A 12,548-nucleotide genomic window follows, 5' to 3' on the forward strand; every position below is an offset into this window, starting at 1 on the left:
CTCGGGGAAACAAACTAATAACATATTGTCAATACCACAGAGACTGACTACCCTCCCGGAACTATGGAGCTGGGAATATTTTGCACGGCATGGCAATACCTTATATATATATATAAGGTATATATATATATATGTAGGCAATACCTGATATATATATATATATGTGTCCTTATGGAGACTAATAGAGCATTTGATAAATCTCCATACATAATACGTGTGCTCACATTATATGAATATTTATGGGAGCCTATGCAAGATAGATAAGGAAGAGCTGAAAAATACCTGCTAGGATCTATTTTCATCCATGATCCACTTATCACATGCTAAAGCATAGTTGGGGCGGGTGACATAAACTACTGCATCACTTGTAGTCAAACAGTGATAAGGTGCCAATCTGCAGCAATCTGGGTTTTAATTACCCCCTTGTACGCTGTGGGCTAGATTGGTGCCCTTATAATAGTGAACACATAGTCCCTTTGAAGCCAGTTAGATTATTTATATAAGCCCTCCACAATTCTGCTCTATAGCTTTTTCTTGTGCATAGAGGCCCAGATTTTTTTCTCTTGGTACTGGCCACTTTTTGTTACTCAAGTGGTAGAATCTGGCCCAAACTGTCCAGCTAAGATTTCTCCCAGCGAAGGGAAGCTCAGCCGAGGTGAAGGGATATAGATGGCTCTGACACCAACTACCCTCTTCCACATACAAATCTTGGCCTAGGGGGTGGGTTGAGTGGTGTTATGGCTGTGCTGGGGGTAGGATGGAGTGTACCTTCACTGTACCAATTTACAAATGGTATAAGGTCCCATAAGAACCATAGCCAGTTCACATAAGCCTCTGAGAGGCTGCTCTAATTTATGCAGATGGGGCTGAAGCAAATGCAGCAGGAGGCAAGACTGGCTCCCTGATACCCCAAGCATATCTCAAGTGCAGGAGAGAATCCAGGACAGTGACTTTCTGGCTATATAGGTGTGATTACTTGTGCTGACGATTTCTAACTGACAGAACAGAGAGACTAACAGTAGTTGGGACCCTTCTCCCCGGAGAATGGCCAGCCACCAGTCCTCACAAGTTCAGCCCTAACATCTGGCAGCAAGAGTGCCTCTCAGCTAGCTCAATTAGGGTGACCAGAGGTCCCGATTTTATAGGGACAGTCCCGATATTTGGGTCTCTTTCTTATACAGGCTCCTATTACCCTCCACCCCTGTCCTGATTTTTCACACTTGCTATCTAGTCACCCTAATCTCAATCATCCTGATGAAGTAGAGATAGAAGCTGTCTCCCTCACCCACATCATCCAAGGCACAATACCAGTAGCAAGGATGGACAAGCAAGACACTTGGGTAGCTTAATCCGGTGGCAGTCAGTGAGCAGGTGTACCTTTTCCTGAGGCAATTCATTAATTTCATCCTCTTACTTCCAGAATCTGAACGACAAATCTACAATGATCAGATCGAGTTCTGCAACCAGCCTCACTCAATATGCTTCTCAGCTAAAGGATGCACAAATTACAAAAAGAAAAACCAAACCAATCATTTGGAACTGAAATGAGGCTGGGGGATCTAATGTAAGGAACAGAACCACTGCAAAGGTTTTTCTGAATTCTGAGTCAACTAAATCAGCTGCAATACGGTACTAATGCAATCACCAGGGGAAAAAAAGAGGACAAAACAATAAGCACAAGTTCCCTAAACACTTAAATTGTGTGCCAAATGGGGAAAGAAAGTTTTGCCCTCAAATACCACCCGCCATCTTCCACTAAAGTCTGTGGGATTTGTACACACACATATTCGGGCTGAATTTAGCCCTAAGTAAGGATCACAGACTTTGAAATACATTGTTTTAGAACATAATAAACCAAATGACATAGATCAACGTAAGAAAGTCCCTGTGTGATTTATAAATTAGCCTGTAATGGCAACATTATCCTTGATCTCCTCTGTTTCAGAGGACCATTAACCCTCTGTGCCACTGCTCCAGAGTAAAAACCAAGGTAAGAGGAAGTTTTTTTAAATTATTTAGGATTATCCATGAGTTTGCTAGGTTCTTGAAAGATCCAACTGCCTACATGAGTTAATGGGGGTAAGGAAATGAAATTGAAAAAAAAAAAAAAAGGATCGTTAAGCTGGTATAAAAATCATTTCCTAAAAATGAAGTCTGCCCGACTGGGGAACGGTCTCCCAAGAAAAGCCGCACAAACCCCCACATTGCTTGATTTATATTAGATCCTGAAAGAGCTGTAGCAGATACTTCGGCACAAGTAAGGGAATGGACAAGATGGACTAACAGGTCAACTAATTTTTATGAGGCCAGATGTTCAGCCCATTTCACTCCCTTAGTGCTGTCTGAGTGGTGCACAGCGGATGCAGACTGATCAGTTGAGAAATTCTCGTGGTGGGAAAGCCTGCTCCAGTTTCCCCTCCCTTGGCACAGGGGCTGTATCAGGAGAGGAAGAGTGGTAGAGGTGGAGTAGATCTCCCCTAAAGCAATCACAGTGGGGCTCCCTAAGGTCCCTAGCCCCCTTCAGTCGGGGAAGCCAGGGCAGCTTGAGAACTAGGGAACCTACTCCCAGATGACACCTTCCTCACCCCTGAGCCAAGTGACTCGTGGTTCAGGAGCGAACCTGGCCTATGGGCTGTACATTACCAGTTTAAAGGATGCTGACCGGCTGGAATACGAGGTTGCATTGTAACAGATCACTGAATCCCCTCTGAAATCTGAGCATCAGAGGGAGCACTAGGAATAGTCAAAAATGTACCACATGACGGCCACGAAAACCCAAACCATCACATGACAGAAATGGCCACACATCTGTTTACAACGAAATCACATTTCCACCTACTGCAGTATCACATACATGCATGGTCATTTCCATGGCACCTTGGCTGTGGACTGAGAAAAGATGACAAGAGTCATCAATATATGAGTAGGACTCTGCTCCTGTTGAGCTACAAGCCTCCAGGAGCTGTGCATACTTGGACTGGGCTATCCACTAACAGCCATTACATTTAAGTTACTGTCTGTAACCCACGACAACTTTAATTTTCAATGCTTTTGATGTAGCTTCATAAGCTATTTTTCCAAAGGATGTCATGGGTTAAATTGGTGTTTTCACCTGTCCCTTCGTCACCGGCCCTGGGTAGATCTGGATATATCACCCTTCCCCACTTTGTCACATACCCCTGTGGGGACATACCACGGTGACTGTATGAGGTAATCCAGTTCAAGGTTTTAAATTTATAAGACTTACCAAACACATAGGCAGGATTTTTTTGTGGCGCCCACTGTGACAATCTGATTCACAGTACCTGGGAGCATATTGCCAGATGATTCTGTGATCTCCTGCAAAGTGAGATAAATGTTTTGGAAGTACAGTGAAGATCCTTGCCTTCCCTACTGTCTGAACAAAGTTACTAAATTATGTTTTCTCCTCTTTAATTCATGTTAAGAGCTTAATCTACAGTATGAAAGCTCTGAAAGGACCATTCAAACCAGTAGCTGTCCCATTCTCCAACAGACAGAAGCTGCACTCACATGCTCCTTATGAGCGGAACTGATAGCTTACTTAGGGGCCCATCCTCTGTAATCAATGAGAGGCCTTCCACTGACCTCAATGGTCTTTGGGTGAGACCTCACTGATTTTTACTACTATTCAGCTAGGCCCCAATTCAGGAAAGCCTTTAAACACATGCTTAACTTTAAGGCAATGGGACTTAAGCATGCACCTAAGTGTTTTGCTGAATGGGGGATGGACTTAAAAACATGTGTTTTAAAGTAAGCATGTGCTTACATGCATTGCTAAATTCAGGGCCTGAAAAACAACAGACTGTAAAGATATGCACATGTTAAAGGGCTCTGATGAACTGGAGCCTTAAAGACCTAGTGTTATAGACCGATTTTTAAAAAGTATATTGTTAACATATTTCATTGACTTTGCCGAAATATCCTGAACCTCTTACGAGCGGGATACCTAGACATGGGAAGGATCTTCATGTCTGATCTTCCACTCTCAGGAGCTAAAATGTCCTGTGTTTCAGAGGACCATTTCAGTCAATGGGGCTAAAACTTTCTTAGCGCAGTGCCTCTGCTCCCAATGGCTCCCTTACTTCCTGTGACCCAGAGCACCCTAAATTATTTTCTTTTTTTGTGTGTCCAGTTTACTAGTATTAAAAGAAATGATGGAAGGGACCAACAAGTGCAAATCCACAAACAAAAGTATGCCACATATAGTAAGAGAGCATGTGCACTAGAGGGGTTAGAGAAGAGCATTAATAAAAGGGAGATTTGTTAAAAATGACTCATTTCTGTTCATTAGATTCATAAATCTTCTAATTTCCTTGGAGAACAGCCATGTGCTCAGTGCCTGAAACTGCATTTTTTAAATGATACTCTTGATTTTTCACTTCCTTTATTTACTTAAAAACAAACTAACAAAACAAGAAAGCAACAACAATCCAATGGTTTAAATCACAGCCATGTTTTATGGTCAGCATAAACCCTTAAATCTGCCAGTCAGTTGACACAGATGAAAAAAACAAATTGTATTAGCTCTCCACTAGAAAAATGACGGTCCTTTATGTACTATCCAAACTCTAAACAGATTCACAAAGAAATAGAACAGAACAGGGAACATCTTTTCAAAGGCAGTGAAATAACATCAGTCAAATAACTATTTTTTCTTTGGCACCATTGTAAATGTTAATTTTAATATTACACAGTACAAATGATTCCATTTCTATATGTTAGACAGAAAAGTCATAAACAAATGAGTCAGCCATAAAACATTATTTATGTCAGAGTATGTTTGCTTACCAGCTACAAAGCAAAAAAGAACATAATATAGAAAACCACTGTTAGTATATCAGATGCCCAATGCAGTAAGATACTTTAAATACTTTAATCAAACTAGGATGATCCCAGTTTTTCATAATTTTTATGAGTATAAATGACATGCGTCAACATGCTATTATAACAACTGGAGACTTTAATAAAAGTCTAGACCCAATTCTTGATAACATCATTTGTTAACTCCAGCCAGCCAGAGTTAGGATTTTTTTAAAAACGCCCCCCACCACTTCATCAGCTCCCACACTTTGGGAAGTCATCTCTTATACCACCTTTAAAAAGAAATGGAGGAAACACAGAATTGATACCCTTGCAAAGGAAATTAAGGCCTTGGACGTACACTAGACCCAGAGAAACTCAGAACCCTTATCAATCTAAGATATGAAATCAACAATCTTCTGCCCAAATAGGCTGAGTTTGTTTTATTCTGTTTGAAGCAAAACTACTGGGAATCTGGCAAGAGAACTGGCAAGCTGTTGGCACACTGACTTAAGAAAAAGGCTAACAGACCTGAGACTACAGCTTTTTCACATAGGCTAATGGTAATGGGTCTCACTAATGCTGACCACAGTTGGTAACTCCCTTGGGGCTACATTAGCTCATATGTTTTGGAAGTGCCCCTGTATCAAGAATTTCTGGTATGAGGTGGATCGAAGGACCAATTTGATATTGAAGTTGGAGTCAGAGGTGAAAGTAAGCTGGTCTGGTCTGGTACAGCATACCGGCAAGATCCAGTATGCCATGCCGGACTGGACTGGCTTCCGCGGCGGTGATTTAAAGGGCCCGGTGCTCCTGCCGCTGCGGGGAGCCCTAGGCCCTTTAAATCCCTGTCGGAGCTCCGGCAGCCGGGCTCCCACAGTGATTTAAAGGACCCGGAGCTCCGCGGCGGCCGGAGCCCCAGGCCCTTTAATTCGCCCCTGAACCCTAGGGCTCCCGGCCACCTCTGCAGCTGGTAGCTCCAGGGTGATTTAAATATTGAAAGGCCCAGCCTCTTCCGGTTGAGGCCCCGCCTCTTCCAGTTGAGGCCACGCTGCCGCTCAGAACTCCGGCATACCGGTAAGTCCTTTAAGTTACTTTCACCCCTGGTTGGAGCCTCGCTCTCCCCCTTTAAGTTTCATTCTTGGATATATTCCTGATACCTGGAGATTACTTGGTAACAAGGCAGCATGGTTCCAACATGCAGCTTTGGTCACTAAAACAATTAATCCTGCAAAAATGGAAAGAAATCCCCACCAACGACTGATGTGTGGCTCAGTGATACAACTGACCTTGAAGCTAATGAATGACTGGCATTCCGCAGAAAGGGAATGCCCCAAAAATTCAAAGCAATTTGGGCTGCCTTTTTAGAGGTCTAGGATTAATGTAGACCCTGTAGACAGATATGTCGCTTCCCCTCCCCTCCCTTTACTCTAACCCCCTTGATTTACTTTGTGTATGATGATCAATCTGGTATTTTGGTATATTTGTTGTATTTGGAAAAAATAATAAATAAATAAAAAGAAATATGTTGAATTTTTATGGAGCCAACCCATAAATCCACTCTTCATGTTTTTCCCCCTCATCTTGGCCCAGTTGAAATCATTGGGAGCTTTATCCTTGACTTCAATGGAGCCAGAATTTCACCCTGGGACTTTAAGAGTCCAATTCCCCACTGTGTTGTCATTTAAAACCATGCAAAGTGGGTGCAAATGCTACCGTTCTGATTGGGTTGTGTTTTGCACGCAGCTTTGTGCAGGTAAATGACTACGCAAGGGCCAAAGCAGTGGAGATTTGAGCTCTAAAACTCTAGAAAAACCATGATTCATTGTCTGGTCTCAATTCTCCGCTCATCAACCTAATCAAGAGTAACTCAGCTGAAGTCAGTGGAGTTATACTGTGGTAAAACTGACATGAGATCAGAACGGAGCCTCTACAATTATTTTGCAACATGAAGGCCAGATCTGGAGCAATGCTGATTTCTACCAGCTTGAGGAACTGGCTTGAAATATGTAAATATTTATCCTAAGCCATTTGACTAACGGATGAACTCAGCACAGCTTTTTAAATAAATCTACTTTGATACTTTCTCCTCCTGCCTCCACATCACCCAATCCTGCAGTCCTGAAAAGCTCCCAGGGGCACTGCAAGAATGAGCCCTAAATATTATGAGACAAATGCACGGCTGAGAGCAGTGCCCCAAACTGAGTAGCTGCTTCTTGAAAATAATTAAGTGCTAATGTTATCAGATGTGTGTTAGCATCATGGGATAATCAAATTAAATAGTTACAATGGAAGACTCTCTCTCTCTGGTCTCCGAAAGGAGCAGTTTCATTAATGCAAAGCTAGCAGTCACACTTAATCCTCCCTCTTGTACACATGGCTTTGCCTCTACTTTCTGCAAAGGAATTACCCTTCATCTGAAAGACTCTAGCTGTAAAAGCTTCTTTTTGACAAATCTGATGTGAACATTTAAAATGATTCATTTGCAGCCTGTTTCCAACCCTTATCACCCATATGGAAATTTGAAAAGGCTCATTTTCAGCCAGTTCCTAACCTGCACAGGATAAACTGTCCTTTTAAAAATACTGCTGTACCTCTTAAGTATGCAGATTGCCCAACTGAATTTTAAATGCAATCACTTTGCTTCCAGTACACTCTAAAATCAGGAATCAGAGCCTGCATGAATCAGTCGTCTGTGTCCAGGACTTGCTATTTACATAATTTTAAGTCTGCGTGCTGCAATTATGTGAAATGTCCACTTCTTCCCTCCGTGCAATACATATGCAATTTGAGATCCATTTATCACACTGAAAATTGCTGTTGTATTTAATCTTCCCAAAGAGAACAAAATCAAATTATTATGTGTAAAGAATGATAATCTGCTGAATTAAAGAGAATATTCAAAAGTTATCCCTCTATGTCTGCAACCTAAGGACAAAGAGGTCTAATAAGGAAACCATGGGTAGGAAGGCATGATGTGAGCATACATAATGAGAAGATGAAAACTCTCTTAATCTTTTCAGATTGAATGAAATCTAATTACATGCTGTATTGATTGTTGTGTATTTCTGGAAAGAGATAGTGAAAAGGGAAAAAGGCTATTACAGTAAAATTGCAGTCTGACCCTTCAATTGCTTTTGGCACGAAAGGTTATGCACTAGTTAGGGATATTAAACATTTTTCACTCTCTATGGTAAATTATTAGCAACAGAGTCAGATGCAGAACTAATTAGGGAAAACCTAGTCAATTAAATCTTGCTGCAAGATAAAAAAACAGAATGATCAGAAATTATTATTCTACTTCATAAATTGCTGTCTGTTATTCCTGCCATAATATCAATGTTGACTTTTAGATAAGTAATATTCACTGAAAAGAAACATTAGAACAAATTTAGGATAATACATAGATTGATGAACTGTATCTAGAATAGTTCAGTGTTCATTACAGATGATATTTTGAAAGCCATGAATTTAAGAGATTTATATAAACCCTATCAAGTAAATTCTATAGTCACATGATTCCCCCTTGCTGCCTTACTTCTGCAGCAAGCAGCAGCCGGGTATGCTGGAAGCTTTCAGAAATACGTATTTTCTAAGACGATGGGAATTCAGAGGATCAGTATATTGAAAACAATTGTACGTTTGCATATTTATACAGAGATGTGTGGCAATTTTTATTCATACAATTTTAAAAATTCTTCCCGTTTCACGAGATATAATTCTTAGGATTATACTTACTTGCAGTGGCTTTCACATATGAACTTTAGTATAGGCATTTTTGTGGGCGTTGCATGGATGAAGGGATATTGGTACATTTTATTCAGAATTGAAAGTTAATATGGTTGTTGCCTGTGGACTTCAGCTGAACAGTTTTGAGCTGGCACATGATACACATGTAACTCTTTCCCTCTCCCGTCCCCCCCTGCCCTTTTTTTTTTCTTTCTAGAGAAGGTGAGTTCTAAGTAGTATGATATCATTTTCTTGGTTGAATGGAAGCAAATAGGGGAGACAGCTTTTTTGACCAGCATGTTTCAAACTATGAAGCTAGTCTCCCTGCGGAAGGTCCTTTCTCTATGACTGGTGCTTCAGGCAGGTCCATGGAAAATATAAATGAGGTCTTCTTTGTTTAGGACTAAGCATAATCAGAGCCCAGTATGGAATACTGGGGTATTCCTTACCAAATACTAAGTACTCAGTAGATGGTTCTTCATTTGCTGAGACCAACGTGGAAATGACTCAACAATAAGGGGAAAAATGAATGAGCTGGCCAGACCCCAGTCCCCATCCTGCATTGCCATTACTCACTGACGGCTCTGAGATTTAATGTGTACAAGGAATGCAGGATCAGAGTCCTTATGATTACAGTCTGCATCCCCAATGGATCACTGGTCCCAATAAAAGATAACATTAGAGAAGGCCTGGGAACTCTCTCTCACCTAAGAGGACAAATATTATGACAAAGTTTAGGAAACCCAGATGTAGAGCAATAGTGTTGTGGGTACTAGGATGAAACTGCACAGCTCTAGAGCAATTTGAACCTGTATCGAATATCATGGGCTTTCCCTAAGACAGTACATAACACTTTCATAAACAGACTTGCAATTACAGTGTAAGAGCAAAGTGTTTCCTGCTGAATAATGAGTCATGATGTTAAAAGAGAAAACACATGAGCCTAACCCAACATAGGTGGCCTGATTCTGAATGCACTTATACCAAGGCAACTCGACTGATTTCAGTGGAGCTTGTCCCGAGTATTCACTTATGTAACTTAGCAAAGGCCCAGAGACTTTTTGTTGGCCAAATGGCATATAATACAAATGGATCCCCCATACCCGGCAAATTGCCAACAAAAACAATCGAAATTACAAAGAACTTCCTGTTTAATGCAAGCCCACAGCAACCACATGCCGTGGTGCCTGCCTGGCTCTTTATGCCTGGCACACTGAGAGCTCCCATTGACTTCCAGAGAAGTTATCAAGCAGGACTGATCTCACTGGTATTAAGATTCCACCTAGAATCACACCTTATGCATGCAGTCACCTAAAACTCAATGCGCTAGGGGCAAAATCCTATCCCCAGTACACAGTGTAATTAACTGGGCTGTTGGGGATTTGGGCTTGGAAAGAAGGAATCTGCCCCACCACCTGTGGATCAGCAGCAGAACTGCTCTGCAACCACTACAGCATCCCTATGGCACCTGCACCCACACTTCCCTGGGTGAAATATTCAGAGGAACAAGCTCTGCTCTTTCCCATCCTTCCTCAAAACAACTCTGAGGACTGGAGCCCAGAGAGCCTCACACAGCCCACTCTGCTGGGCACAGGGTGTGGACTGATCCACTGCAGTCCAGTCCCCCTATTGCTGGGGTTCAGCTGGGGGCAGGATTTATCCCTAAATTTGCTTATTCTTGACATCTCCTTTGAGCTGTTAGTAAAACACCCAACTGTAGACACAACTCTCTCATGCTCATTTGTGTGTATTTGTATGTGATACACACACACACACTTGCATATGTGAGGGAGCTGAGGAGGGAACAGTCTGTGCTATGTTATTACTTGTCTGCGTACACTACTTATTACCATAATAGTCTAACTGTTTAGATTTATACCATCATTCAGAAAATAGGGGGAGGAGAAGGCAGCAATACACATTAACACTAACCTTAGAGTTTTTCTGCATTTTGGGGCTGCAGCAGCCTTTGTTAAATCAATGTTATGATTAAGAAGATTCTTACAATCCAATTGCAAGCACATTTGCTATAATTTAAAAATATGTATAAGTTTTATCGGGCACTAAATTTAAGACATATGTTACATTATATTGTAACTGTAACATTTATTCCTTCGCTCTCTTCTTGTCCAAAGCACTCATGTATTTAATTCTATACTTAATCCCCCAGTATTTCACATTCAGCAGTTTATGAATCTTTGCAAATTTCAATGCACTTGTCATTCCAGCACCAGTTTCTGTATGAAAGACTAGTAGTCCTGTGGTAACTTTGATCAATTAGCATGTTCTACCCAACATGAAACATGATCTCATTTGTATATCTAATGAGACTTTTCAAGGCTGGTGAATCAGAATTGAGTCCAGTAAAAAAACAAAAAAGGTGCATGCTTTGTTATTTCCTCCCCCCAAGATTTTATCAGATTTACGTGCCAGTGTCTTTAAAGAACCACATGGTACTATCAACAACGGCACAAATGTAACAGACGTGGGTTTGAAAGTAAATGTTGAAACCAAACATGGCAATGTGATTCCAGGTGATGCACTGATTGCTAATAAATCCGATATTTAAGTCTGTGCACGTGTGTTTACACGCGCGCACACACACACACAAAGTTCCCATCCACCCCTTACTTCAAAATTATTATTATTTTCAGACATCTGACCAACAAACTTTGGGGCAAACGGTAGACCTGAAAGCGAGGTAATTCACAACTACTGGTGGACACGCACCTCCCTTTCCCCCTCTGTTCACTTCCACCTCCCTGGCAACAGGGGATACTGACCATAAGCACCGGTGGGAGTCCTCCCTTCCCCCTCCCCCGCGGGCACCCAGGGACCACCGCCCACGTGCTTCCCCGCTCTGCCGGAGGCGACCGGCCGTGCCCCCGGCGGGCAGGGACCGAGCTCCAGGCGGGCTCGGAGCCGGCGGCCGCTCACCATTGAGCTGGTTGTACACCACTTCCTCCAGGTGGTCCAGGCGCTGCAGGATGGCCTCCCGCTCGCTCAGCCCGCCCAGCCCCTTGGCGTGGCGGCTCCGGAGCCGGCGGTCGGCGCTGCGCACGATCTGCACCAGCTCCGGGGAGCGCTCCTGCAGCCGGCAGTACACGGAGAAGAGGATGATCCCCACGAAGACCAAGATGTTCACCGTCAACAAAGTTTTGATTCTCCGTGCCGCCGCCATGGGAGCCGCCGGGCGCGGGGAGCCTCAAGGCATGGCAGCCGGGGCGGCCCGGGCAGCGGCGGCATGGGCGGCGCGGCCCCTCGGCCGGAGCGGAGCGGAGCGGAGCTGTCCTTCAGCACCACGCGGGCGCTCCCCGGGCGGGCAGGCGGCTCCCCCCTGCGGCCAGCGCGGAGCTGCGGGGCGGGAGCCGGCCCCAGGGCGCCTCCGCGGAGCCGCTGCCCCCGCCCCGCCCCCCGCCAGCCCCCGGGCTCCGCGCAGGCCGCGGCGCGACAGGAGCGGGCGGCCCCGCTGGCTCCGGCGGGCAGCGAGAGTGCGGCGGGCTGGCCCCGCCCCGCCCCGCCCCCAGCGCGCGGCGCCGCTGCCAAGTGACGCGCCCGGGAGCCGCGCCGCGCCGGGCCCGGCCGCCCCGCCTCGCTGCCGCTGGGGGGCGCTGCGCCGCTCCAGCCAGAGCCGGGTGGGGGGGGGGCTCAGCTGCCTGCCTCGGGCACCCCGCTCGCCCCCTGCGCCCCGGGGTGCCGCCCCGCGCCTCAGCCCGGCCAGCGCGCCTGGCGCCGCTCCCCCTGCCACCGCCCCGGCTGCTCGGGGGACCAGGTGGCCCCATGGTATAGGGACAGGCCCGCTTTGGGGGCGCTCTCTGCTCCAGGCTCCTATTACCCCCCACCCCCAGCCCGATGTTTCACACCGGCTGGCTGGTGACCCTATACCTGCTGGCACAGAGCCGGTCCTCGGGGGAAGGGGACTGAAGAGGAGTAGAAGCATAGCGCCCTAGGGGTTACAAAGGACCACAAGGCTCATCTAGACTAAGCTCTTGCCAAGA

General features: G+C 44.8%; 1 protein-coding gene across 8 annotated transcripts in view; it reads right to left on the reverse strand.

The window, feature by feature from the left end:
• GALNT9 (polypeptide N-acetylgalactosaminyltransferase 9) overlaps positions 1-12,548 on the reverse strand; it is a 699,106-nt gene that overhangs the window by 249,204 nt on the left and 437,354 nt on the right. For 2 of the 8 annotated variants that reach the window (XM_039505452.1, XM_039505451.1), the window contains exon 1: positions 11,488-11,863. The exons of 4 other annotated variants lie outside the window; for them this stretch is intronic. In XM_039505452.1, coding sequence (XP_039361386.1) covers positions 11,488-11,731 — 244 coding nt within the window. In that variant the 5' untranslated portion in view covers positions 11,732-11,863. Of the gene's footprint in view, positions 1-11,487; positions 11,867-12,548 lie in introns of those variants that run through there. 2 more of the 8 variants (XM_039505454.1, XM_039505450.1) reach the window with 2 other exon arrangements.

This window comes from Mauremys reevesii, linkage group 18, assembly GCF_016161935.1.
Source record: "Mauremys reevesii isolate NIE-2019 linkage group 18, ASM1616193v1, whole genome shotgun sequence".
NCBI lineage: Eukaryota > Metazoa > Chordata > Testudines > Geoemydidae > Mauremys > Mauremys reevesii.